Source organism: Calonectris borealis, chromosome 25 (assembly GCF_964195595.1).
Source record: "Calonectris borealis chromosome 25, bCalBor7.hap1.2, whole genome shotgun sequence".
NCBI classification, from domain to species: Eukaryota; Metazoa; Chordata; class Aves; order Procellariiformes; family Procellariidae; genus Calonectris; species Calonectris borealis.
Genome location: NC_134336.1, coordinates 8454744 through 8482313, shown reverse-complemented (window position 1 = coordinate 8482313; position 27570 = coordinate 8454744). Strand labels below are relative to the sequence as shown.

The window sequence follows — 27570 nt, the reverse complement described above, 5'->3', positions numbered from 1 at the left end:
CTCAGGGCCCGGCCCGGCCCCGCCCCTCCTGCGGTTCCTCCGGCCGCCAGGCGGCGACGCAGCGCGGGAGGTGGAAGGAAGCGCGGGAGCGGCGCGGCGCCATGGCGCTGCCCGGCGAGCTGTGGGCAGAGCTGCCGGCCGAGAAGCGCATCTTCTGCTCCGTGCTGCTCTTCTCCTGGGCCGTCTACCTCTGGGAGGCCTTCCTGGCGCACCGGCAGGTCGGCGGGGGCTCCGGTGGGGGCAGGCGTCACCGGGCCGGGCGCTATGCCGGGCCCGGCCCGGCCTCACGTGGGGGGCGGCGGGCGGCGGTCCGGGCGCGGAGCGGCGCAGCGCAGCCGAGCGGCGGGGCCGGGGCCGAGCGGCGCGGGGGCCGGCTTAGTCTGTCGGCTGCCTGGGGACGGCTTGGCCCTGTCCCGGCCGAGGCAGCGGCAATCCCTCAGATGAACCAAAGCACTGTACCCCGCTTGCTTTAGCGGGGTGGTGGGAACAGTCACCGTCACATCGGTGAGTCAGGTGAGTTCATAGAAGGATCTGAAAAGTGCAGGTGCGGCGGGTAACCAGCAGCCCAGCACCCACCCAGCGGCTCGATCCTCCTCCCCCAGGAGAGATGAGAGAGAAGGAAGAGCAAAAATAAGAAAACTCATGGGTCGAAGTAAAGACAGTTTAATAAGTGAAGGAAAGAGGGGAAAAAAACTGCCACCAGTGCTGCAAAGGCAATCGCTCACCACTTCCCACAAGCAGGCCGATGCCTGGGCAGTGTCCAAGTAACAGCCACCTTGAAATTCAAAGCCTCTCCTCCCTCCCCAGCCCCCCCGCCTTTCTTCTTCCTCTACTTCAGTTTTTATTGCTGAGTATCCCTTTGGTCAGCTCAGGTCAGCTGTCCTGGCTGCGTCGCCTTCCTGCCTGCTGCTGGGGAAGAGGAGGAGAAAGCCTTAACACTGTTTAGTAGTAGCCAGAACGCTAGTGTGTTATCAGCACTGCTTTGGCCACAAATGTGAAGCATACCACCATGCAGACTGCTATGAAAAAATTAACTCCATCGCAGCCAGATCCAGCACAGCTGGGGAAAATGCTGCTGGGAGGGCAGGAGGTGATGCTGCATACTCTTGTGAGCCATTAGATCAGCTAAGCCGTCTGTGAGACTGCAGTCCGATGCTCTAGTCGGAGGAAGAATATATTTTGAAGTGACCAAGGGTATTTATCCCTTCCTTTGAGAAGGGATAAATATACTGAAACAAGATAAGGCAATGGATGGAATAAGGACTTTTAGTCTTTAAAAATTTTAAAGTGGCGAGTTCTCTACGGAAAATGAAATAGCACCTCATTTATGCAGCCACATCATAGATATGTTTTCTGGTGAAGTTGCATGCTTTGCCTGGGAGGATCTGGTGTTTAGTTTCGAACTCCGCTTAGTTGTTATTGTGGTGCAGTAAGTCATATCCTGTGGAAAAATAAATTACTAAGTAGGCAACTCAGTTTCTGGTTATACCATATTAATTATGCTTCAGTTTTATATTTGGAACTTGATAGAAAACAGGAATTTAGGAATATTTGTTATTTTGTGGTGTTTTTTTCTTTTAACTTTCTGTGGTGGCCCATGGGATCATGTTATGTGTTACTTTTAAATCTTACTTATCTCCTTAAAAATATTGGATGTAGTCTTTAAGTTTCTTTTTCAATTTTTCAGAGACGGGTGTATAGAACAACAACACATGTACCATGGGAATTAGGACAGATCATGGATTCAGAAACATTTGAAAAATCTCGTCTGTATCAGCTGGACAAAAGTACTTTCAGCTTTTGGTCAGGCCTATATTCAGAGGTTGAGGGCACTGTAAGTACCTGAGCTGCTCTAGCATTCATATGATAATTTTCATGTATTTAAACTGTGAAATACTTTGATTCTTAGTAATCCTGTGCAGCTGCACTGTTGGCATTCTGGCATCTTAGGTCAAACACTGAAATTTGGAAAGCTTAGGATTCTGTGTTTCTTGTTTGTGGCTGTATTTGCCATATAAAAAGAAGGAATTATTCAGCACTTAATTTCTCTAGGCAGTGCTGAGTCATACTGCACAACTACAACGTATATTATATTATTATGTTTTAGTGGCACAGCTGACCTATTATGGTTTCCACTGCCAAATAAATAAGCAACATTAGAATTATTTTAAATTGTTACAAATACAGACTTTTTTCGGTGTTTGGAGGGGTGCAACTACTTTCATTTTTAGATAAAATTTAAGTAGAACATAGAAAGAAAAGCCTGTGAGAACAGGAAGAGTACCAGTGGATAGTTCTGAAGTGTAAGAACAATTATACTGGGCAAGTAACGTTCACATGTATGAAAAAACAGAGCTATTGAGTTAGAACAAAGTATTTACATGTGTGATATACAAACAGTCTTAAGAGAAACCTTTTCTGCCTTACTGCTGAAATGCACTGCTCATCAGTAGCACAACTGCGTCAAAAAGGAATCCTGAAATGCCTGGCATTGCAAAATATAATTAGAGTATGATCTACTACATGATGAACTTAAGGGAGCAAAAAGGTCAATTAGATAATGAAAATAGTATTGTAAAATACTGTAAGTCATGTAACTGTACAACTATGATGGGTATTTAAGAATTGTGACCCCTCTTAACTTTTGCATTTCCCGATCTCTTTTGTGCAGCCTAACCTGTATGTTCATTTTGTATGAACTTGTAAAAATATTGTTGTATATGTGTCAGTATAACTGTTATATTCTTCCTGTTGGACTTTTTGTTACGCTGAGTAGAACTCAAGACAATTTTTGCGTGAATTTGAAAAGCTTCTATGTTTTTGACCAACTTTAGAGGCAGTATTTCATTTGAAAGATGAAGCTATCCTCCAACAGGGGCTTAGTGGACAGGGTAAGATGCTGCTACCTAGCAAGCGCAACAAGTCAAAAGGCTTTGAAGCTTTATCTTGATTTCAAGAGCTTTAGCCGAAACAGCTTCCCTTGTTGTTTTTAAAGAACATATACATGACTGGAATGAGCCTCTGTGCCACTGAATTTAGTGCCCTGCTAAACAAAGAGCCGTATCAGCAGTCTGTGCTTATCTTCAACCAGGCCTACTATTGTTATGGTCCCCCACAGCATTCTAGCTGCTAAATTGGAGAGATACGGGTTTGACAGATGGACTGTTAGATGGAGAAAGAACTGGCTGGCTGGCTGCACCCAAAGACTTATGGCCAATGGCTCAATGTCCAAGTGGAAACCAGTAGTGTCCCTCAAGGGTCCATATTTGGATGAATACTATCTAGTATCTTCACCAACAACATAGACAGTGGGACTGAATGCACCATCGGCAAGTTTGCAGAAGACACCAAGCTCAGTGGTGCAGGGGATATGCAAGAGGGAAGGGATGCCATCCAGGGCGACCTCGACAGGTTTGAGGAGTGGGCCTTTGCAAACCTCATGAAGTTCAACAAGGCCAAGTGCAAGATCCTGCACCTTGGTTGGGGGAATCCCCAGTATCAGTACAGACTGGGGGATGAATTGATTGCGAGCCACCCTGCGGAGGAGGACTTAGGGGTACTGGTGGACGAAAAATTGGATATGAGCTGGCAATGTGTGCTTGCAGCCCAGAAAGCCAACCATATCCTGTGCTGCATCAAAAGAAGTGTGGCCAGCAGGTGGAGGGAGGTGATTCTCCCCCTCTACTCTGCTCTGTTGAGACCCCACCTGGAGTACTGTGTCCAGCTCTGCTGTCTCCAGTGCAAGAAAGACATGGACCTGTTGGAGCAGGTCCAGAGGAGGGCCACAAAAATCATCAGAGGGCTGGAACACCTCTCCTATGAAGAAAGACTGAGAGAGTTGGGGTTGTTTAGCCTGGAGAAGAAAAGGCTCCGGGGAGACCTTCTTGTGGCCTTTCAGTACTTAAAGGAAGCGTATAAAAAAGACCGAGAGAGACTCTTTACCAAGGCCTGTAGTGACAGGACAAGGGGCAATGGTTTCAAACCGAAAGAGAGTAGGTTTAGATTGGACATAAGGAAGAAATTTTTTACGATGAGGATGGTGAGACACTGGAACAGGTGGCCCAGAGAAGTTGTGGATGCCTCATCATTGGAAGTGTTAAAGATCAGGTTGGACAGGGCTTTGAGCAACCTGATGTAGTGAAAGATGTCTCTGTCCGTGGAAGGGGGGTTGAACCAGATGATCCTTAAAGGTCCCTTCTGACCCAAACCATTCTGTGATTCTGTGATTGTGCCTGTAGGAAAAGCACGGCCTTTGCTTTTTCTCATGACCTGTTCTTTCTGTTCTGTCCCTGTTACTGTAATAACAGGTCCGCAATGATTTTGGCAGCTGATGGATCTGTTACAGAAATTACTGCATCCAGCTGTCTTCTACAACTGAGCCAGAAAACCCAGACTGTGCTGGTGCTTCCTAAGCAGCAGTCGAAATCAGTTATTAAGTCAAGCATCATCTTAGCTTATATGTTGTTCCACTGTTTCAGCTGATGGTGATAAACAGCTGGGAAACAGCTGTGTCTCAAACTGCTGCTGCTATTATCGAATTGATTGCGGTGCTCTGCTTTTTGTGTTGCAGTGACACTGATGAACAAAAGCCAAGGAAAAAACAGGCAATATGTGAGTTAAAGCTCCCAGCTAATTAATGGAGCACTGGCCTGAATAAACAGGTCTCAGAGCAGTCAGCTGAGATGCTGCATGCCCATATCCTATTAGTATCATCAGTTGTTTTCATCTTCTGAACAAGAAATTAGTGTTCCTACTTGGGCTTGATGGATTGTGGTCTTGGGATTCTGTATCCCAGAACTTCTTGAGTTTGGGATTGGGAGTGAGCTGTCCCAGGAGGGTTGCTAATGGGCCTTCAAGCTATTAGATGTCCAAGCTTTGCCTGCATTCATAGATTTGCTACAGAGGTTGCAGGGCTTTGTGGAAGCAAGGTAACGCTTACAAGTCCAGTGGCTCCTACATCGCATTTCTTCATTATGGCTCCATTAATGTAAGTTTTACTTAACTAGAGCTAAATAATCTACAATCGTATAGTATCCCTGATACTTAGTCACCCCTGCAGCAGGATTTCTTCATCGACTTCTGTAGATCATTTTACATTACTTGTCTTGGTGCTGGGCATTGGCTGGGCATTTCCTTCTTTGCAGCATGGACATGAACTTTTGCAAGGCTGCCGTTTGTAGAGTTTCCTTAACGAATTTTATGTTAAAGTGGCACAATTTGTGTTTGTGATTGAACACTCAGGTCCCATTTGGAACAATATAAGGGAAGTATATCATAGTCAGCTGTGAGCTTTGGAAGATCTCCACAGCTAGTCCTCTCTGCTGCCCTTGTGTTTAGAATCCCTGTCCTTTAAAATTGTGTTCCTTGTGAATAGACTTCTTATTTTTCCTTCTCCCTAGGAAAGGACACCCTCAGGTTTCTCTGATTATTTTGTTCCTGCAAAGGGAAAATTACACTTGAATGGAAATTCCACCTCCCCCCTGTTCCCCAATCCATTGTCATCCCAGGACAAGAGGTTTTCTTGGAAAATTGAGAGTTGGAAAACATCCTTATGGTACCTTTTTTTGGTATGTTTTAAAGAACAGAAAAAAATCTAGGTAATAGCACTTTCCCAACTGCACTCTGGTCTAAAAAAATAGAGAATCTTGGAGGCATATAAAGCTGCTTCTGGTCAGTAATGTCAACTATACACTGACAAGATAATACAAGCTTGGAATAAAGTTCAGAGCTGAATTAGTTAGCAGCTGGAGCACTTTGAGTGATAAAGTAGCCATTACCTTTGGAATAGTCCAAATGGTAGGGATAGAGAACTAGGGTGATTATTTTTTGAGTTAATAGCTTGTGAAACATTGAGAACTTCCAGCTGTGTACCATGGACTTAGCAGAGACACTGAGTATCCAGCTCACTCTAATCTTCTTCCGTCTGCTGCTGCTGACACCTCTAGACTTGATACGCATCTTCTTAGATTTTGAGAATTTGTACTGAAGTCTGCTGGCTTCACTTCAGACTTGAAGAGCTTGTGTTTCCAAAAAAACCTGCCTGCTTGTTCCACTTACTATGATCAATCTAATAAAAGACATAACGTACAAACCTTTTCCTGCGTACCCTTATGCTGTCATGGCTGCAGCATATTTCCTAATAGGGAAAATACCTCTGGTCTGAAGGCTGCAGCAATGGTATGGTTGTAACTAAAGCCATTATTACTCGTTAGATTTCAGACAGCTTCTTCATACATTCCTCATTCCCAAGGCGAACTGTATGAGGTTCAACAAGGCCAAGTGCCAGGTCCTGCACTTGAGTAACAACAACCCCGTGCAACGCTACAGGCTTGGGGAAGAGTGGCTGGAAAGCTGCCCAGAGGAAAAGGACCTGGGGGTGCTGGTTGACAGCCGGCTGAACATGAGCCGGCAGTGTGCCCAGGTGGCCAAGAAGGCCAACGGCATCCTGGCCTGTATCAGAACTGGTGTGGCCAGCAGGAGCAGGGAGGTGATCGTGCCCCTGTACTCGGCACTGGTGAGGCCGCACCTCGAATCCTGTGTTCAGTTTTGGGCCCCTCACTACAAGAAGGACATGGAGGTGCTGGAGCGTGTCCAGAGGAGGGCAACGAAGCTGGTGAAAGGTCTAGAGAACAAGATTTATGAGAAGCAGCTGAGGGAACCGGGGTTGTTTAGCCTGGAGAAAAGGAGGCTGAGGGGATACCTTATCGCTCTCTACAACTACCTGAAAGGAGGTTGTAGCGAGGTGGGGGTTGGTCTCTTCTCCTACGTAACAAGCGGTACGATGAGAGGAAACGGCCTCAAATTGCACCAGGGGAGGTTTAGATTGGATATTGGGAAAAATTTCTTCACCAAAAGGGTTGTCAAGCATTGGCACAGGCTGCCCAGAGAAGTGGTTAAGTCACCATCGCTGGAGGTTTTTAAAAGATGTGTAGATGTGGTGCTTAGGGACATGGTTTATTGGTGGACTTGGCAGTGTTAGGTTAACGGTTGGACTCGATGATCTTAAAGGTCTTTTCCAACCTAAATGATTCTATGATTCTATTCTACAATCAAGCTGATACCCCTCATGTGTAGTGTACATGCAGCTTCTTCTCTAGATGTATGTGATGATGAGTTATTGCTCCTTTCTGTGATGTTGAGCTGTGTCTTTCTGTCCTGGGATTATCAGATTCCAGCAGAGCTAAAGTGAGGCGGCCTCTACTGTCTGGGTTTGCCAGTTCCTTACAGCATAAACTGCATCCTTTATCAGGCTTTCGGTACTGCCTGAACTTGAAAGAGGCTGTCATGGCCAAAGTTGATGAAATTGGATGACAGTTTTGCAACATTTTGCTTTTAGTAGGTAGAAGTATGATTCATTAACCTAGCAAGTTAATTGAAGGGGAGATGCTGTGTTAAAATTACTAGTATGCTTTGATTTATTTCAGCCATTAATTATGTGGGTTTCTTTTTAACTAATAAGTACTATCAACATCATGCTAATAGCTGTCTTTGTTCAGGGGATGGTGCTTCTGGGATTTCCAGCTCTGAAACTTACAGGTAGTCTGCAAAGCAGAAACAAGCTTGCTTTGGACCTTTCCATCTCCTGCTGACACTCAAAATACACCCTAATAGTTAGGTTATAAGAGTAAGCCTTTTAAAAATAAATAAATAAATAAAAACTTGCTACTGTCCATACTGGAAGGCTGCCTACTTGAAACCTAATTTTTATATATGTAGTGATGCATCACTTGCTAAGAAAGTAACTGTGGAACATTTGGAAGTCAATCTGTTTAACAAACACTACCAGCCCCTGCCTTGAACTATAGTTAGCACTTGCTTCAATAGCTCTGTCTCAAGTATTTCTTCGATGATGGTGTGTCCCGAGTAGTCCACTCCCTGTTCCTTGGCAACCTGTATGGCAGGAGGCATTGTGAGGCAGGCACAAGGAGGAGAGCATGAAGCTTTCTTAAAATGGTTGAAGCAGCACTAGTACTGAAAGTGAAATTACGGCCTTATTCTGAATGCCTTTCTCTCAGTAGGGAATGCAGGCGAGACTGTCCCAGTGCAATCAAGTTGCTGAATCTTGCATACCCCTCCTAGAGATGGTATGTTATACAACTATAGGGCAAATGAGTTTTAAGGTCTTCTGAAAAAAAAACCTTATGTCTGAGCCAATATAGCAGCAAAGTCTACAGTAAATAGGTTTGGAAATATGCTAGTATTTCCCAGGCGGGGGGGAGGGGAGGGGAAAAAAGCTTGACCTGATCTCTACTTTTGTGAAGTAAAAATGAACCATTGCCAAATGTTCCAGGCTTTCTTTATGCACTGCTAAGATCAGAAGGGTCAAAAAGCCTAATTATAAAACTTCTCATTCACCCTTAAAAGGTCCTTATCATGCTGAAATTTTAGTAGAATAAGATGACAATCTGTTCAATATTGCCTCTGTGGTATGTGTTTTTGTTTTCAAGATGATTCTCCTCTGTGGAGGAATTCCTTTTCTCTGGAATTTGTCTGGTCAGATCTCTGGTCGTGCTGGGTTTGGAGCAGAATATGAGGTAAGCAGTCTTTAAATTTTAGTGAAAACATTTGGTCCATGAACTATACTGTTACAGTAATTTTTATTTTTAAGCTTGCATTTACTTAAGGTGGGATTTAGCTACAGGTACAATATACTAAAAATAACAGATATTTTCTGGTGAACACAATGATTGGGGGAGTCTGAGAACTCGTAACAGTATGTGACTTTTAAATTAGCTTACTAATTCAAATAGCCTTATATGTGAAAAACATACAAGTCTCAAAGCTACTTGAGTCAAATGAGGTGGTGGGTTGGGTTTTTGGGGGCTTTTTGTTTGGGTGTTGTCTTTTTACTAATCCTAGATGTGATCTTCCTGCACAGTAAAAGGGTAAGAAATTTGAGGCTACTGCTTTATGCTGTGGATGAGGCATCTATCCAAATTCTTGCCCAAATCCTTAGTTTTTATTTAAATCTGTTTCTTTTTTTTTTCTTTCTTTAACATAATAAGCTATTCCGGTGATCAGTAATCTAATCATCACAAACATGTTATTTCTGTGAATTTATCTAGCTTCATCTTCTAACCAGTTTTTTTTGTTTTTTTTTAGATTGTTCAGTCATTGGTATTTCTGCTGCTTGCAACACTCTTCAGTGCAGTGACCGGTCTCCCGTGGAGTTTATATAACACATTTGTCATAGAAGAGAAACATGGCTTCAATCAACAGGTATTGTAGATAGCACTTACACTGACCTAACGTCTTCAGTAGGTTTGGTTGGTTAGACGGACTGGTATGTCCATATCTGTGCCAAAGATCATTAGCTTTAGGAACACTTCTACTCGCACTGCATAAAAATAAGAGCAATGACAGTTTGTGACTGTTGCAGAAGTACCCATGCCGCACCAGAATGTCCCTGCGTGAGCCCTTGCCTCTGAGCAAAGAGAAGTGTGTATTTTAGCAGTGGAACAAAGTTTCGTACCTCAGCTGTTCATTTTTGGATGGACTATTCTTTGCCCTTCATATGCCCTTCCTGAGAAGTCTGGATCACTGCTTAACAGGGGCAGTTCTGATTCATGGACACTGAACAGATGAAACAAAACTGAGAAATTACTTTCCTCCTCATTTTGTTTCACTTATTGATTTCTTGTATCAGCCTTTACTAAATTAGAAAATTCAGCTCTTCATTTGTACTTCTATAAGGCACTCACTTAATATCAGCCCTGTCTTTCTTAATTTCTCTCACCAACTTAGTTTAACCTGTTTCAGTATCAGTTTCTCATGGGATCAGATTTTCCTTTTGGGAGAGGAACCTCAATCTGGGACGTGTCATTAGCCATTTCATGCTAGAGCATAAGACTTGTTTTCTGCTTTTCGACCCAGCTAGTGTTGTCTACAGTACTTGCTGTTCCAAGTCTACTAGGCAGTTTTTTTTTAACAGTAGAATGAAATTTGGATGGGTAGCAGATGTGCGATAAAGCTGTTTGGCTCATTTTAATAAGGGTAAAGATCCTCTGGTATTTGCCAGTTTCATCTTCCAATTTCTATGGAGGCAGGAAGACTGAGCTAGACCTAAAGAAGTGGAATCAGTTTGTTTCTAAACTCATTATATTCCTGGTAAATTGATAAATCGATGTTTCATATTCCTTTTTATAAAACAAGTAAGAAAATAAGTGAGAAAAAAAGCTCTAAATGCAATGATCCAATTTGCACCCTCTCTTAATCATCTTGAAAACAGAAGTGCATAGATCCTGACACATCCTGTATTATTTTGGTTCGTGTCAGTTATTCAGTGGCACACTATTTTCTTTCCAGGGAAGCCCAACTGTGAAAATTCTCACTGCACAGTTTTGCATTGACATCTATATGTATTCCTGGAAACTGCAAGGCTTGTTTGGTTCCCTGCCCCTGATGTTTGGATATTGTGTCAATAGTGGCTCCTGCTCCAGTCTTTGGGAAGCAAATCTGAAGATTGTTCTAGTTAGTCATAAGTCTTGAGCTTATGACCAACTCAGAACTCTTTATAGTCCATATAGCTCTCTAGTCTTACAAAAAAACCTTGTGCTTCCAAAAACATATGTGTAACTTCTAACAATCACTTTTTTCTCTCACCAGCAAGTAAATACTCATTGTCAGAATGATGGCACAGATGACCATTCATATCCTATCATGATCCATATCATGATTCTGAGCCATAGTCCTGAAGATGCCCTCCCCTTCTGCAGACTTTACAGTGAGCATACTGGCAAGCTAACACCCTGCTCCTATCAAGGGAGGAAGGAATGTTCCCATGTTTCCAGAGCATGAGTGAAGCAATCTTTTCTTTGGGGAAATACCTATTTTTTGTATTTTGTTTGTTCTCTGGCTATCACTTCTGTTCTGTATTCCTTAAAAATTGTAAGAGCTGGCAAAGGTCAGCAATGTGCTTATGCCCTGGCCTAGCCTAGACATCCTTTTGACATTCAGAATCCTTAAAGATGCATCAAAAGACATCTTTCACTGTTGTCTCTCATGTCAATCCTGAGTAGTTGCATCAGGCCTGCACCTTGATTGTCTCTCCTACCTTAGTGAGGAGTAAGTTCCATCGTGGTGGCAGATCTGCAAGCCCTTTATGTCCAGGACAAAAAAGTCCAAAGACTTTGTATTGGGACTTGTAAAGTACTAGAATTAGAGCAAACTGGCAGACTAGCTGATGGATGGAGAGCTTGACTTGATCAGGCCTTGATCGGGCCCTACCTCCGTACAGAAGAAGCAGAGGGACAAATACTGAACTTAGCAGTTGGGCTTCTTTAAAACTGTCTTGAGAGCTTGCAGAATCCATGTGGTTTCTTTGTATGCTTTAGGGAGGGTAAGGAGGATTCTGGGTATATCCTCCGAACATTTTCTCCTTGGAGCTGTGCTTTCTGGGTGTTTCACTGTTGTCAATGCAAGCATTGTGCCTAATCAAATGAGAAGAGGAAGACTTGGCACTGACACCTGTGGGTGTTGTTAAGTGCTTGATTGAAATACCTGCATGATGTCTTTTACAAGGTTTTTTTTCACTGCAGTGGTCCTCATGCCAAGAACTGAAGGCTTGGTCCAGCTCCAATCCAACTTGAGGTGCCAAATGTCTTACAAACACAGTCAAATCTCCATCTTTCATTTCAGACTGATGGGCTAGGTCCTTTAGCGAATGAGCCAAATTCACACCTGGTACCAGCTCAGACTTTGGAATTTCTAGCAATGATTCTCAAATGATCTTCAAATAGACTCTTTCTTCCATGGGAGTGGCTTGCTGAAAATAAGGATTTTTCTTGAAGTCACATCTGCCTTAGAAAGCAGGAAAGAGGTGGGGTGAAGATGAAAGACACCATGCAATTTTATAGCTCTACTCCTCCTAGATTGTGGAGCTGGAAGTAAAAAGTTAAAATGGAAACTTGAGCTAAATGGATTTAGTTGATGCGTTTCAGAAAGTCCAGCGGAAACAGCACTGGCAGCACACTAAGAGTTCTTCTAGGTTATATTAAGTGACTGTTTCTTCAGCTGTTTACTAAGCTAAGAAATGAAAAAGCTATGTAACAGGCCTTTTTCTGGTTGAGCTGAGGAAGTAATAAAGGAGGAACACACTGTTGTGTATTTCGTTTTCTCTCTTCTGGCTTGTACCAGTTTAAGAATCTTGATCAAACGGAAACAATTTTTCCTTTGTCCAGGATGACCCACAGAGTTTCTTACGTGCTTCTCCATACCATTTTCAGGAAAGGAGCACTGCTTAGTGTGAATGAGAGCCACAGGTCTTGCTTTTCTAGTTACAGAACTGTTTTGCTGGAAAAGGTAGCACACACTACCTGGGAGTATTAAAGGCAGGCAAGGAACTGTATCTTCTGGAGTGCTCCATTTCTGTGGGCATGTGTCTATACAATTGTGTCACTGCTGATACTAATGGTCGCTTAGCAAGAATATATCACCAGAGTGCTCACTGTGTGACCAGAGTGAATATGTCGACATAAAGAAAATTGTGGGTTTACGTCTGATTTGTGTTTCTGATAGTCATGGAAGTCTGAGGCCAATCCAGTCTCTATCCAAATTCTTGCCCCAAATCCTTAGTTTTTATTCTAATCTGTTTCACCAGTATTTTTTTTCTTTCCAGACGAGTTCCATATCTTTAATGTAGTATGGGGTTTTTAATACACCCTTGTTGGGAAGGATCTTTACATAATAACCCCCTCACTTCTATGCCTTGCAGATAGCTGTAAGTACTGAAGTAACAATTCCTGAAAGAGCTAGTTGGGTGTCTAATCATGTTGCGGAGTCATTAGATCAGATTCATTCAGGTAGAGGTCTTTGAAATTTCTATTGCTTCTATTAAAGTTATGCTAATTTTAAAATGGCTACATGAGAAGGCTACATGAGTAGTAACTGCACATCAGTGGAAGCTTGGAGTAAAATGCCCAATATATATCTAAAAATCTTTAATAGGACTTCTGTCCTATTCTGTCCTATATTTCCAGTTAAGACAATCAGCTTAGTGGTAAGTGAAAGTTAAGGCAACTGTTCAAAGACAAAATATTTTACAATAGCTATGTTTCTTTAAGAGTTTCCTATTCTCTAAAAATCCCATAATGTCTGGTAAAGGAATTAAGGGACAGATAAACTTAAATTTTTCTTTCCCCTTTAATGAAGGATATATGTGCAGAATAAGGGTTTGGTTCACATCTTACTAAGGAAGAGTGCATCTGCATGGACTTGGAGTCTGTGTGGATGTAAAGAGCCACAGCTACCAGGAGAGGAGGTGAAAAGGTTCTTCCATCTTTTCTTAAATGACTCTGATTTCCTTATCACACATTGGCATTGCTGTTTGGCAATTTGTCGTATTTTATTTCTGTGCATCCACTGAAGGGGTCAGTTGATTAACCACTGTGGCACATCAATATTTACATTGAAAATATCACTGATATCCTTTTTTTACAGACACTGGGATTTTTTTTTAAGGATGCTATCAAGAAGTTTATCGTGACTCAGTGTATTCTGTTGCCAGTGACATCCCTTCTGCTTTACATTATTAAAATAGGGGGAGACTACTTCTTCATCTATGCCTGGCTCTTCACATTAGTTGTTTCCTTGGTGAGTATAAGAATATGTTTGGGTTTCTTCCAAATGCTAGCTTACTTGTGTGCTGAGGTTTAAAAACATAACTGAAAGGAAATGGAGAAAAATCTAAATCTCCTGGGAATTTTAGTGTCTACAAACTTTAACAGTGAGTCTTGCTCTCAGCGTACTTTTTCAGGAATAACAAGCTCATGTTAATTGTCCACATTAATGTGATATCTTATATGTTATCTATTTAATACTGGAGTGTCTTCATCAATTGAAAAATAAACACTCAAAAAGCTTTAGAATAGATACTGGAAATACAGCACTATGTGGTGGTAGGTTTTTCTTTTTCTTAAATATAGAAAGGGCACAAGGACAACTGCCAGCAGTTTGGCAAGACGAGGCAGAATGTGCTTTGGTCAGTAATGTTTTCCATTGGGCTTTTCTTACAGGTTATCAAACACCAATTCTCAGTTGCATTGCTTTGTATTGAGACGAGTAGCGATTTTCCATTTCTGGTTCTGCTTATATAGCTGCTTTTATACACTGAATTGGTAACTGACATTTTTAGGGCTTATATTGAAAGGATCTTTTTGTATGCATCATAAAGATTTGATGTTTTCTATTATTACTATAAGCTCCGAGGTCTGTATTTTGTTTTTCTATTTCAACATAGTGCTCTACTGTCTTTTTGTTCAATATACTAATCATTGCTCACCCAAGGAAGAATTACAGAAGTACTATTGTGTATTGTTGTGGTTTAACCCCAGCTGGCAACTAAGCACCACACAACTGCTCGCTCAATCCCCTCAGTGGGATGGGGGAGAGAATCGGAAGAGTAAAAGTGAGAAAAACTCGTGGGTTGAGATAAAGACAGTTTAATAGGTAGAGCAAAAGCCGTGCACGCAAGCAAAGCAAAACAAGGAATTCATTCACTGCTTCCCATCGGCAGGCAGGTGTTCAGCCATCCCCAGGAAAGCAAGGGCTTCATCACACGTAACGGTGACTTGGGAAGACAAACGCCATCACTCTGAATGTCTCCCCTTTCCTTCTTCTTCCCCCAGCTTTATGTGTTGAGCATGATGTCATATGATATGGAATATCCCTTTGGTCAGCTGGGGTCAGCTGTCCCGGCTGTGTCCCCTCCCAACTTCTTGTGCACCCCCAGTCTGCTCGCTGGTGGGGTGGGGTGAGAGGCAGAAAAGGCCTTGACTCTGTGTAAGCCCTGCTCCGTAATAACTAACACATCCCTGTGTTATCAACACTGTTTCCAGCACAAATCCAAAACACAGCCCCATACTAGCTGCTATGAAGAAAATTAACTCTATCCCAGCCAAAACCAGTACATATATATTCATTCATTTTTAGATTAAAAGAGCACCTTAACAAGTACAAGAATTATTACATTACAGTAATGTAATAAAGCCTGCCACATTAGCCTAGCAATAAATTTGGGTCAATCAACCCCTAATTCTTGTGTCAAGTTCAGACTTTCTGGTTGAACTGGAGTGCATCATCAAGAAAATTTTGCGTAGGAAATCAAGATTATTTTCTTTCTTAAGCTTCTTTTTCATTACTTAAGTAAGTCTTGCTTTTTTTTTTTCTTTTCCTTCTCCCCACTGCTTCTAGATTTAGATCACTTTATTAGCTTTCTTGGACTTTCAGTTTGTCAGCTTCCTTTCTAAAGCACAGGCATTGGCTGGCCACAAAAATGTGATCATAATGCTACATGGGAGGCCATTGCAATTAACACAGGAGAATCTGATTTCCCACTTATATATCCAATAGCTGCATTGACTTTCTCAGACATGGCAGCATGGAAGGAATTGTGGCTCAGTTTAAATCATGACTGCAAAATCTTTTCATAATCCTGTTTTTGTGGGATACAGATCTCATTATCTGAATTATATTTGTTGCTTACTTGTATTTTTGCTTCGTTGATGCATAACATGTAACTGAACAAAACCTGGATAGATTAGTGGATTTCTGTATGGCCACTAATTCTGGGATAGTGCAGTTACCAGCGATGCATTTCTGGGGAACTCGATGACAATAGTATAGTAGCAGAAGTGCCCCACTTAGGTGGTAAGTCTAACTTACAATTACTACTTTGAGTTCTTTCAACCTTTTTTTTGTTTGTTGGCTTAATTATACAGTGTTTCCTGTTGTTTTGTTGTACTGGCTCCTGCTTTCTGTAGTTCAGGTGTCCTTATGCTCTGACATCTTCCCTTTTTTTTGTCTCTGAATGTATTCCGAAAAATCATAGTGTTAGGTCTCGGAAATGTCAGTTCATGTGTATTGAAATGAGTGTTACAGAAAGATTTGTGCAGACTCTGATCAGTACTTCTTAAAGAATTGTTCTTTTTCTTTCAAGCTTTGATCAGCAGTATACTCTTAAATCGTAATTCAGCATTTGAGCTACTGCTCTGTCAACCTGAGTGAAACAGTCCATACTTACAGGTTATTCTAGTGTAGCCTAATTATTTGCAAAATTGGGGGGATATTAGTTTCTCATGTGATACCCATTTTATATTTTAAGTCTTTAGTCTTAAAGGCGTTAAAGACTTGCTTTTTCATAGAAGGATTAAGCTGAAATTTTAAAAGAACTGGTAGTTTCAGGATTCAAAGAAAATATAGGATTTTCTGAAATGGCCTGCCCTCATTTGTACACCCAAAATGAAAAATTTTTTCCTTAGCTTCCTTTATACCAGTCATTGACTGCCATTATTCTTGCCATCTTTTCTTTAAAATACATATTGTAGAAAATGTTGTATGACCTCACGTGAGAAGCTTTCTGAATGTCCATTTTATGGTCTTTATCAATAAATTTCAAGGTGAGAACCAGAACATACTCAGCTAATACCACATTTTTTTCACTTTCCTATCACAAACTAGTATTTTATTTCTGCTTTGCCTGCCCCTTCCAATTGAGCTGTCCATGTAGATTTTTTTCCTGAGATTTCACAGATACTTTAGAAACTGATAAAACAGGGGTTGGCCAATCTTTTACACAACAAAAGCTAGAAAATAAAATGTTTCTTGTCAGAGCTACAGAGTTCTGTACTGAAAGATTATGTAGCAAGACCCAGTGGCTCACTCTTCCCCTGCCCCCTTTCTTTTTTTTTTCCTGGGGATTAAGTGCATGCCCAGACAATTGATGCTTTTCAGGTGTCTTGCAATGTCACTGCAGCTTTACAGGGTGTTGATCATGGTTTGAGGCCTTGAACAGTCTTTGACACGCAGAATAACCTTGAGGTGTTAGATTTACCCTTTAGAGTTCAGTTTAGGGAAAAATTCCAGTTGTAATCACATTCCATAACTCTCTAGTCATAGTTAGAGTTGCATCCTTCTACCAGTCTGTTATGCCTGCCGATATCAAGGGATTACACAAAGATCAGAGACAAAAACTTAAAATTAGTCCACACATACTACATGGTCTGAGACACTTGTCTGGACTGAAACAGACAGATGATTTCTGCTCTATAAAATACCCTTCTACACTTGCTGCAAAATATCTGCAGAGGTTTAAATCCTTGTCTTCACAGTTACAGTAACAAAAATAACTTTTATTTTCTAGTGGTGTTTCATATTGATGCCCTCACTTGCTAAGACTTTGGAAAAGTCAGTTTCCCTAGATTTAGATTTCACTGGACTTTTTCAAGATACTTTCAAAAGTCAAGGTACTTGTTTTCAGTGGAAAAAGAACTGTCAAGATAACTTCGAAGTTAATGTTGATGTCAATTTGCCTCTCATGTCCTGTTGCTTTTTCGCTAACCAGAATTTAAACTTTTCTCCAGTCCTTTTCTTTAAAATAAATAAATAAGAATCACTTCGTGAAGGTCCTGAGTGTGAGGGAAGGGAGTTCAGCTTTCCTTCCTGTCACATTGTTATTCCAGTCCTGGCTTTCTCATCTGGGCTGCATCTGCTGTTTCTATTCATCTGCTGCCAGTTTGAAGAGATGCAGGTGCATTGTAGTGACTTTTGGGATATGGCTGTTAATCGTTGTGGACCAGAGGCATCAGGCAGTTCCTTAACCCTGCGTACAACTGGGAAAAGGGGAAGAAAATAGGGGACGTGAAATTTCTTGCCTGTTTTAGACTGTGGCTTTGCAGGAATTTGAAGAAGTCCGACTATGTCGTGGTTCAGTCAGCTCTGCTGCTCCTTATGAAACACCTAAGAGCCTTCTAATATCGGTGAAGTGGATGGAAGTGACAGCCTGTCACTGATAAGACCACTGTTCCCAGCTGTCATAGTGGCTTTGCCTTCTGCAGTTTGATGAACCCTCAGAGGAAAAGCACTGTTTACACTAATTCTGCTGAGGACTGTAGATTGTAGGTTAACCTGCCCCCACCTCCATCTTGCTGTTGAATTGCTGACCCTCAACAGACTAAGTAGTTGTCTTCATAGATGGGATGACCCAAGAGAGCCTTGCTATAGATCACACTTCATACAGAACTCTGCTTTATCAAGTGTTTTTTCTGAAATTGTGCCCTCTTTTTGTACTTACTCATGCTCCACCTTTAGTACTAAACACACATTTATATGCCTTGTTTTTAATATCTGTATGTGTTTGCAGGTGCTTGTTACAATCTATGCAGACTATATTGCACCTTTGTTTGATAAATTCATTCCGCTTCCTGAGGGAGAGCTCAAGCAACAAATTGAAACAATGGCAAAGAGCATTGACTTCCCATTGACTAAGGTGTATGTTGTTGAAGGTGAGATTTTTTTTAATAAAAAGACTTTGTAATTTTGAATTTGTGGATTTTTAGCTTTGACTGTAGATGCTGTAGTAGGGTAATTGCTTATATTCCTCAGCTATTGTAATACTTGTCAATGTCTGTACCATTTTCCTTTTTTTGCCTTGAGGTCAGAAAAGTGAAGCTGAATGTACAGCCTTAACTCAGCATCTCGTTGGAAGCATTATCTTGGCTCTGTTGAATGGAAATACATAGCACAGTCAGAAATGGAAGCAGCAATCTAGATTCCAATTTTAGAACTTTAAACCAGAGGGAAAAGTTTTTTTTTTTATCTTTTCTGGTCTCAGTTTAGCATTAATTGTTTCAAAGTCCTTGGTGAAACAGTTGAAAAAGCTATGGAAGTTAAAAACACCTATTCCTTCTTAGAGTGTTCACATGGACAGTTTCTTATGGTATGGCTGGATGGACTCATACCTTCTACTTGAGACTGTGATTTTTTCACTTTCTAGTAATGAATTTCTCGTCCTCTTTTCTTAAGTCATGGAATATAACATGGAGCATGCCAGCTGCCATGTCACTTCCTCTCAACTTCTGTATTCATGGAGTACTTTACTGTTTGACGTTTCTCATTTTGCTCCTGTTACTCATTTTGCTCCCTTCTGAACTTGATTTCAGGGACTTTCCCAAATTTTGTTTTGATTTTGTGCCCCACCTGTGAGGATCAGAGGTGTTTTTATTGCCTTGGTGAAAGCAGTATGAGATGGCATAAAGAGCTGAAATGGTAGAATGTTGCTGTAAGAGAGGGTGATGAAGGCTTTATCTAGCCTGGAAGCTGTGGCTTTCAAAACTTTGAGCTGGCCAAATCCAGCCAGTGCTCTGCTTCAGTGCAGCCAGGAACTGCTACTATTGATATACTTGGGGCCTAAGAATCTCTTGTCTTTCCTAGCGAAGTTGAAGCTTTTTGAGTTTGAGGGTCAGTACAGAGGCTTGCCAAATAGGTAAGTTCTTCCCATCTGCATTGCTGGCTGTATGCTAGCTTTTAACTGTGGTGAAAGTCCTATGAGCCAATTGTTGGTACTCTAGCACCTGTGTAGTGCACTACTGCATTGGCTTCTTCAGCATGTCTGTATTTAGTGGCAATGATCTGCAGTGGAGGGAGGCTGCCAAACCCCCATTTTCTTTCCTGGCATCCTAAAGAGTATTGAGCCAGCACCATTCCCTTCTGACATAGGCGACTGGATGTGTGAACATCTTTTTGCCAGTGTTTTTCTGCCCTCTGTCCTGGCTTTTCCCACTCCAGAACTGACTTCTTAGTAACATGTGCAACCAAGTCTTTTAATTTCAGGGTTCATTCTGTAACAGGCAGATTACAAAGGTTCCTTCTCTATCAACACTTAGTGGAGGATGAAGTTTTTTATGATATGCAGGTGAAAGGGAACATTGCTACCCTGTGGTTGTTCAGATTTCCTCACTGAGAAGGAACTGGATGCTGAGGCTTCATACTCTGACCAGCCTCTTCCTCTGTTGATCTGTCTTGGTTTGGTGCTGAAGGTTACCATGACCATGCCATACTTGGCTTGCAATGGAACAATGTTGATGCAGCTCATACATTTATAGTGAGAGTTGAAGACAACTTAAAGTATCTTATCTTTTGCTGCAAAAACCAAAGCAATCCACCTCTTCTCTCATAGAGACCTCTTTTGGTCCTGATGTTGCAACAGCTCCTGTCCATAGGCAAATACAGGCAAAGTTTAACATCTGCTTTGATCTAGACAGCTTTTTAATCAACTGAAACAGTCCATGTTCCATGGAAAGAGATGAGTTTCTTGGCCCCAAGTGTATTGATAGTAGAAACAGTCTGCTATCAGAAACTATCTGATGCAGATGAAAGAAGCTGTAAAAAATTGCCTACTTCAAACAAAATAATTTTGAGGGACAGCCTGATTATCTGTAGTTCATCTTTTCATCTCCTCCTTATCTAACATCTTCATCATTATCTGTTTCGAATCATCTTTGCTGGCCCATTGAAAGAATTCTAAACTTATTCGTCAGAGGTCCTTTGCTAGAAGGGCAGCACATGTTCTATGCAGGATGCTCCTTCCACGCTGACCCTGAAATTGCAGTAGAAATTGCTTTTCTTCTGGATATTAGATCTTCACATGACTGCTCTTATGTTTTTAGTGATTTTAGTGATTACATGTTAGAGATGAAAAAAATTTTTTCTCTATTGGAGTCAGTAAATGAGATCATCATTACTTAGACTGTTTTAAAATATGCTTGTCTGCAAACTCATTTGCTTGAGTTTGTCTACCATTCATTTGGGGACTTTGAGAATTCCTTTGGAAGAACCTGTTCTGTGTAATATTGCATAGTCTTTGGTGTATGGGATTATTCAGATCATGGTCTTCAATGTAAATTTTCCCCATCAGGTTCTAAGCGTTCTTCTCACAGCAATGCTTATTTCTATGGATTCTTCAAGAATAAGCGGATAGTACTCTTTGACACTCTCCTGGAAGATTATTCTGCATTGAACAAAGAGCCAGCAGAAGGAGAAGATGGTGAGAATGAAGAGACAAAGTCTAAAACCAAAGTGAGTTCATCTTTGTTTTTCATAGTGTTATTTACATTAACTTCTTGGTGAGATATTCCCTTGTGTTTTCTGAATGTATTTTAAAGGTCCTAAATGAGATGCTAAAACCCAAAACCTAATGATTTCAACACCGAAGTATCCCTGAGCTGCTAATTGGAATTCCCAGGGCTGTGTGACTGGTGCAGATAGCAACAAAGAGACCGTAGAAATCTGCAGTGGTTTTAGCAAAACATTGGTTCCCTGCATGTAAAAAAATAGGCCTTCCTTGTAATTGTTTGAATAAGGGACCTGTTCAGGGTTTTAGCTTGTGTTCCTTCTCTTGGGACTGCCGTACTGAAGCTTCCCTTTGAAGGAAATGCTGTTGACTGTTAGTGTGCCATTTATGTGTCTCTTACTACACGCAAGAATTTTGGTGCAAGAGGCATGCATGTGCGCACATACAGATTCCACATGTGCATCCTCCCCTGCCCTGGTCAAGAACAGGATAATGGCTTTTCGTTGTCCTTTCTGCTGATGTGCAGCTGCACATCAAGAGTCTGCTGTAACAGCTTTTGTGGCTTCAGGAGAGTGTAGGGATGGTTAAAACTGATTGAATACTTTCTGAAGAGCCTGAAGGAGTAATTCTGAGAAGGCGGCCTGAGAAGGCCTCGTGCAGCCTAGGGTTAGACCAGTGTATAGATTGTTGATCAGTCCCGCTTCTGTTTCTTGTAACCGTGTTGGTGGTGGAATTCTCTTCATCCCTGGTTTAGTATGGCATACTGCAGAAATGGGTGATGAGAGGAGAGGATTTTGAGCTCACCTGCATTGAAAAATTCAGAGAGCCTTCTCCTAGTCATAATGAGAATAATTTGTTCCATTTCAACAGGTTCTTCAGCTATGTTCCCAGTACACGAACCTACATGCTTGCTTCTGACTTGCTAATGTACCTTTGAAGGTACAGATGTCCATCTTTCCTAATGATAGCTTTAAGGCATGTCATAGCATTTGTTCGAGAGGACAGGGATGTTGTCATTAGTTTTTAAAGGAACAGTAGTGCCTCGAGAGGGAGGCTACGTGTTGAGTGTTGAAGGAAGTAGGGAGAGGACTTTGCTCTCAAGTCTCTGTTGAAAGTCTGTGGCTCTGAATGTCTGCTTCCGTTGTAATGTCTTTTCTTGAGTAAAGAAACAGAATGAGATCAAGGGATGGTAGGAGAGAGTTTGGAAGGCAAACCTTCCAGCATTCTTCCAGGTTTGCATAGGCATGTCTGCATACATAGAAATAAGAGAATACCACCTCATGGTAGAAATCTTGTTGAACTTAAAAGTTTATTTTTTTGTAAATATCTTCTTGAAAAAGGTTCAGTAAAGAAATTATATGTGTGTATCTGCTGGTAGAAGGGAACGGCCTGACCTAGGGACACGTAAGTGACCTAGGAAAAAACAAATTAATAAGTAACTAATTTATTCAGTTGTATTCAGTCATACCTGATATTACTTCTGCTTTGTTATTCCCTCAGAATAAGAAACAAGGATGTAAAAATGAAGAAGTTCTAGCTGTACTTGGTCATGAATTGGGTCACTGGAAACTAGGTCATACTGTCAAAAATATTATCATCAGCCAGGTAAGTTATGATAAACTGGTGGTTTTCCTAAAGCAGTCTGTAATTATCGCTGTTTCCAAATGCCTGCTTCCAGATTTGTACGTGTACATTTACACAATATACTTATTCTCCGCGACAGAAAGTTGGTTTGTTGTTTTTTTTCCTTCGTTGTATCTACAGTGAACGTGCACTAGCTTTTCTGTCCTCTCCTTGCGCCATCTAGTTGGTAGAAAGCATCTAAGAAAGCATGACTGCTGCCATTCTAATTCATCTCAGCAGCCTTCTGAAGTTGGGACACATTTTTCTTGCTCTGTAACACTTCTTCTTTGTCTGTTTGAATCTCAGGGCCTTCTCTGAAGGTCTATTTCCATCCTTGTGCTAGGGATAGGAATGGATGTATCCTATCTTCCAGCCTGCATTTTTTTAGCTGTTTGTCATTATCTCTGAGAAAGCTACGTGTCTGAGAGTTTTTATCGGTCTTGTTCCTTGGGGGGCTGAGAGGGGATGTGATTGTAGATTATGAAATCTGACACTGGAGGGCATTCTTACTTATTTATATTGTATTCTCATACCTTGTGGATTGATTATTGGTGAATAACTTTATTGTGCCATTCTTTGTGCATGCCCAAATGGGGGTAAACATTGAAGCAATCTCTGGAGATTGCCCAACCTGCCTTTGAAGAAAAGGAGTTTGATGGTCTGTTTACTCATACGTACGCCTCTGGGGATTGCACAATACAAGGGAATTCCTCCCCAAATCTGCTACTTCAAATTATTTTATTTGCAAGGCGCAGCTATATGCCTTCTGTTAAATTACTACCAACAGTCTACTATATGCTTTGGTGTCGATCTATCTTGTTCCAGGTATCATTCATCCTTCTTTTCTCCAAGTTCCCAGCCTTTTTTTTTTTGTTTCTCCTAGCTGCCCTCCTATGCACCTTCTGTAACTCCATCATGTCTTTCTTGAGACGTGTGCACCATTCCAGGAATGCTGTTACGTTCTTTTTCTAATGCTATTCACAAGCTTTTCAGGCTGTAAACATCACTATAGCTCCTATTTAAGAAAACACCTATCTTTCCCTTTCCACGCTGGCTTTTTCTTATCCATGCAACTGAACCCTTCAGTGAGGTCCTTCACGCTTTCTGCTTTAAGGCAATTACCTTCCAACTTCTGACATCAGTGTTGATGCCTACTAACTAGCAACTATTATCATGCTTTTGCTACTCTGCTAACTCATGTAATTTTTGTCTTTGGATCCACTTTCTTTCTAGATACTATTATTTTGCTGTAATAGGTAGATTTTATCTTCCCTTCCAGAAATCTTCACAAATTCTGCAATGTCTCTACTTTTTTGGTTGATTTGTTTTCTGTCACAGCCCATCCCTCTTTTTTTCTGTGTGTTTCAATGACAAACAATACTCTGTCACCTTCCACATTACTCTTAAAAACACCAAACAGCCTTCTCTAGAAAACTTGGTGAGGCATGGTCCTGCCTCTTACCTCTGAAAAGCCAGGCAAGCACAGTGCTTGTACACAGCGGTGCATGGCTTAGATGGAAGCGTAGACTGTTTCCAGGAATAGATGTATGACACAGCACAGACGCATTTTGTTTGGTTTTAAACTTTTTGGAACCTATGCTTAATTCCAAGGAAATGGATTCTACCCTGTACTCCCTCCTCACTTATCTTGTCTTCTTGCCTTTTCATCTTCCTTCACTACTTAGACTTTTTTTTTAGCTCACTGACAGAAAATAATGTTTCTTTACTGCATGCATTTACAGAAAGCAGGTAAAGGCCAGCTGTTTGTTCCTCTTTGTATATTAGTTCTAAAGTAATCTATTTTATGTTTTTTTCAGTGGCGTTTCTATGCAAATCTGTAATATGAATAGGCCATGTTTTAGACTTAGATGAAGAACTCACCTTAATCAAGAATGTTGTTTCCTTTCTCTAGATGAATTCCTTCCTCTGCTTTTTCTTGTTTGCTGTGTTAATTGGTCAAAAAGAACTCTTTGCTGCATTTGGTTTCTATGACACCCAGCCTACCCTGATAGGCTTGATGATTATTTTCCAGTTCATTTTTTCACCTTACAATGAGGTAAATTGTTTTCAAGACATAGATACTGAAGTATCATCCTATTTAAACAATGATTTTATTTTGACTGGGGGGTAAAGTTTGAAGTTTCTAGGGGCTCTATCTGGTATCTCGTTTTTAATAAGTAGGCTTAGTGCTCCATGTTGGGTAAGACTCCCAGTTTCAGGTGTGGCCTACGTAAACCTTAGTGAGATCATTCTACAGCCACAGTGATGTGTGGGATGTGGGAAGGAAGATATAGTAGTATTTACTGATACTATAAGTAACTTGCGGATAGCTGAACTTTAAAACAATTTTTAATATATTTCTCTCCACAGGTTCTCTCATTTTGTTTGACTGTATTAAGCCGACGATTTGAGTTTCAAGCAGATGCATTTGCCAAGGAACTTGGGAAGGCTAAAGACCTATATTCTGCTTTGATCAAGCTAAACAAAGATAATTTAGGATTCCCTGTTTCTGACTGGATATTTTCAATGTGGCATTACTCCCATCCGCCCCTTTTAGAAAGACTTCAGGCCTTGAAAGAAGCAAAGCAAGAGTGACAGGAATCATTGTTGGTTCAGAGACAGTGCTTCCATCTCAGAAGCAAAGTTCAGAGCTGCTTTTTAATTTCTTTTTAAAAATGCCAATTAAGTGCAATGTTAGCAGCACCACAGATCTGAGAATCCTGAAACAGGTATTAAATTATAAATGACTTTTTTTAACAAAAACAAAACTTAATTTAGAAAAAGTACTGGATGAGGACCTTCTCCACACACACACTGGCTTTTATCTCCATATCATAGTATAGAGTGGTAAAGGGAGGCAAAAGTATAGACTTCAAAGTACCTATTTTTTCAGTTTGTGTATGCCTTGAACATTGCATTTGATCCTTTTCCCATTCTCAGCATTCTGTGAACCTTCCCAGTCTCAACCCTCTTCACAGTGAAGATGGTTTGAGTGACTTGATTTCTTGTATACTACTACTTGTACTCGCCAGTCACTGTTTTGTGTTTTAAAAAGCTGAATGCAAGTACAAGCCTTTCTCCTGGATTCATGTCTGTCGTAATTGAAAATGCTACTTAATAAAACCTCCTTTCTCTGAAGTGTGGGAAGAAGGATGAATTACAGCTGAGGAAATGTACCATGGCTCCCTTGAAAATGAGCACTAGTCAATATTTAATAGCATTATAGTGGGATTAGGCTCCTCCTCTTCACTGTGCTGCTGGGGTGTGGAAGGATGTTACGGAGAATCAGAATAGGACCCACATGTTAGAGAAAGTTGCTAATTCTCTGTTCTTCTCCCTTTTGCCTGTGGTTAACAGGCATGGTTAACAGCTTTTCCACACCTCATTTCCTCCATTTCTGTTGTCCTTTGCCTGAATTTTTTGTGTATATGGGAGTGTCCAGTTGCTCAGTGTATCAGAGCCGAATTTTCATTCTGAGGGGGGTTGTCCTCCACTCCACGGAGGGTTTTCCATTAATATGAATCCAGCTGAAATAGCAGTGTTGGAATACTTAGAAAATATTCCTCATCGTTGTTCTGATATAAATAGCCCAAGACACAGTTTGTTCATATAGGCTAGTGAAGGACAAAGTGAATATTTGTGGAAATGGCTTCTGCGTTGATTATCTCAGATTTTTCTGATGAAAGGTGGAATTAAATTTACTTTTGTTGAAATAAAGATAAAAGTTAAATATAAGTTTGTATGTGCCATACAAGTGTTTTGGACCAGACTGAATGCGCATACTTCATATAAAAATCAGATTTTGTATCTGCGGTAAATTAAAAAGTTCTGTTCAGCTCTGTACAAAGAAAGAAGAAATCAAAGCAAATTCTCATTGTTTCAGATGTCAGAGTATTCTCAGAGACTTTACTGTTAGCTTAAATTTGCTTTTCTGATCATAGGGAAAAATGCCTTATAAGATGATGGGCATGATGATGTATCAGGTGCAACAAGATACAAGATATTGCTGGAAGCCCTTTGTATGCCTTATTCTAATTGTGTTTATATCCTAGCGAATATGAAGCTAAACTATAGATATGGACTTAGGAGACAGTTTTACAAATATGGGGAGCCTGTATTTGTCATGTTAACTGCATTTAATTAATGGCCCTTAAAAATAAAAGGATTAACTTGAGTATCAGTTCAGAAGAGTAAATAAATCTGTCAAGTTTTGAGTTTGAGATGTTGGTTGGTGTAAACCTGTGGAGAACATGTTAAATATGCTCTGACCCATTAGGTAAAATTTAAAAATGAATTTTATGGCTATTTCAGAAATTCGGCTGAAAACAAACAAAAGGAGAGTAAAGTTGGATAATGAAGAAAATGCCAGTTCCTATGGAAGCATGAAATACTTGAAATACTTAGGCTTACAGGTGAAGATAGTGTTGTCATGGCAATTGCCTGTTGCTTCCTTTTCTTCCCTGTCACTGTTTGGAGTTTATCTCTGCAATTCTCCCAGCTGGATTTCGTCATCTAACTCCTCTGAACAAGGGTTCAGAGTTGGTTCCAGTCACTTCTTAGCACTGGCATTGTTTGTCAGTGTGTGCTGTTGACCTCCCGCCTGTCACATACTACTGTGCAGACATCTGGAATGCATCAGCTACATGTTGCAGACCTTCGACAGCCTCTGGTTGCTTCCTGTGTTCCTGAGAATGGTCGAAACCACACCTGAATCTTTCTGTGCAGCTGCTGCCTTCCCAGGTATCAAAATCCTCCTACAGTGTCTACACAGCCACATGACCAGCTATTACAAACCAGCTTGATGACAAGGTATGTCTACTAGGATCAGCCACACATCCCTTCTGATTAGTGACCAGTTTTGAGGAGAGAGGCAAGAAAATTAGCAAGAGTAGGCTTCTGTTTTCTGTTACCTTTAGATAGTAACGTTCAACTATTCAAGGCAAGGGAACCCAGAGCAGAACATCTCTGGCAGTACACTCCACAGAAGCATCCGTGGGGCTGGTGGGCACTTACCACTGCCCAAAGGCTGATAGCTCCAACTTCCAATTCCCTGCCTCACCAGCTTTTTCTGGTGGTATAAGTAGAAGCTTGAGAGAGGACAT

General features: G+C 41.0%; 1 protein-coding gene across 8 annotated transcripts; it reads left to right on the top strand.

Moving 5' to 3' along the window:
• Window positions 1-55: 55 nt before the first annotated feature.
• On the top strand, window positions 56-26688 carry ZMPSTE24 (zinc metallopeptidase STE24). Of its 8 annotated transcripts, none has more exons than XM_075173816.1 (11): window positions 56-218; window positions 1688-1834; window positions 8019-8084; window positions 8448-8534; window positions 9103-9219; window positions 13438-13590; window positions 18137-18278; window positions 20690-20850; window positions 22346-22450; window positions 24381-24524; window positions 24839-26688. In XM_075173816.1, the coding sequence occupies exons 1-11, from the start codon at window positions 102-104 to the stop codon at window positions 25061-25063; spliced, it is 1464 nt and encodes a 487-aa protein (XP_075029917.1). In that variant the 5' UTR covers window positions 56-101; the 3' UTR covers window positions 25064-26688. The 8 variants fall into 8 exon arrangements, with proteins under 8 accessions (XP_075029917.1, XP_075029918.1, XP_075029920.1 ...); XM_075173820.1 differs by lacking the exon at window positions 56-218 and adding an exon at window positions 382-513; XM_075173817.1 differs by lacking the exon at window positions 8019-8084.
• The last annotated feature ends 882 nt before the right edge of the window (window positions 26689-27570 follow it).

Coding starts and splice junctions, on each gene's coding strand:
- ZMPSTE24 (XM_075173816.1), top strand. CDS start 102: ATGGCGCTGCCCGGCGAGCTGTGGGCAGAGCTGCCGGCCGAGAAGCGC. Junction 219..1,687: donor CCTTCCTGGCGCACCGGCAG/GTCGGCGGGGGC, acceptor TCAATTTTTCAG/AGACGGGTGTATAGAACAAC. Junction 8,535..9,102: donor GGTTTGGAGCAGAATATGAG/GTAAGCAGTCTT, acceptor GTTTTTTTTTAG/ATTGTTCAGTCATTGGTATT.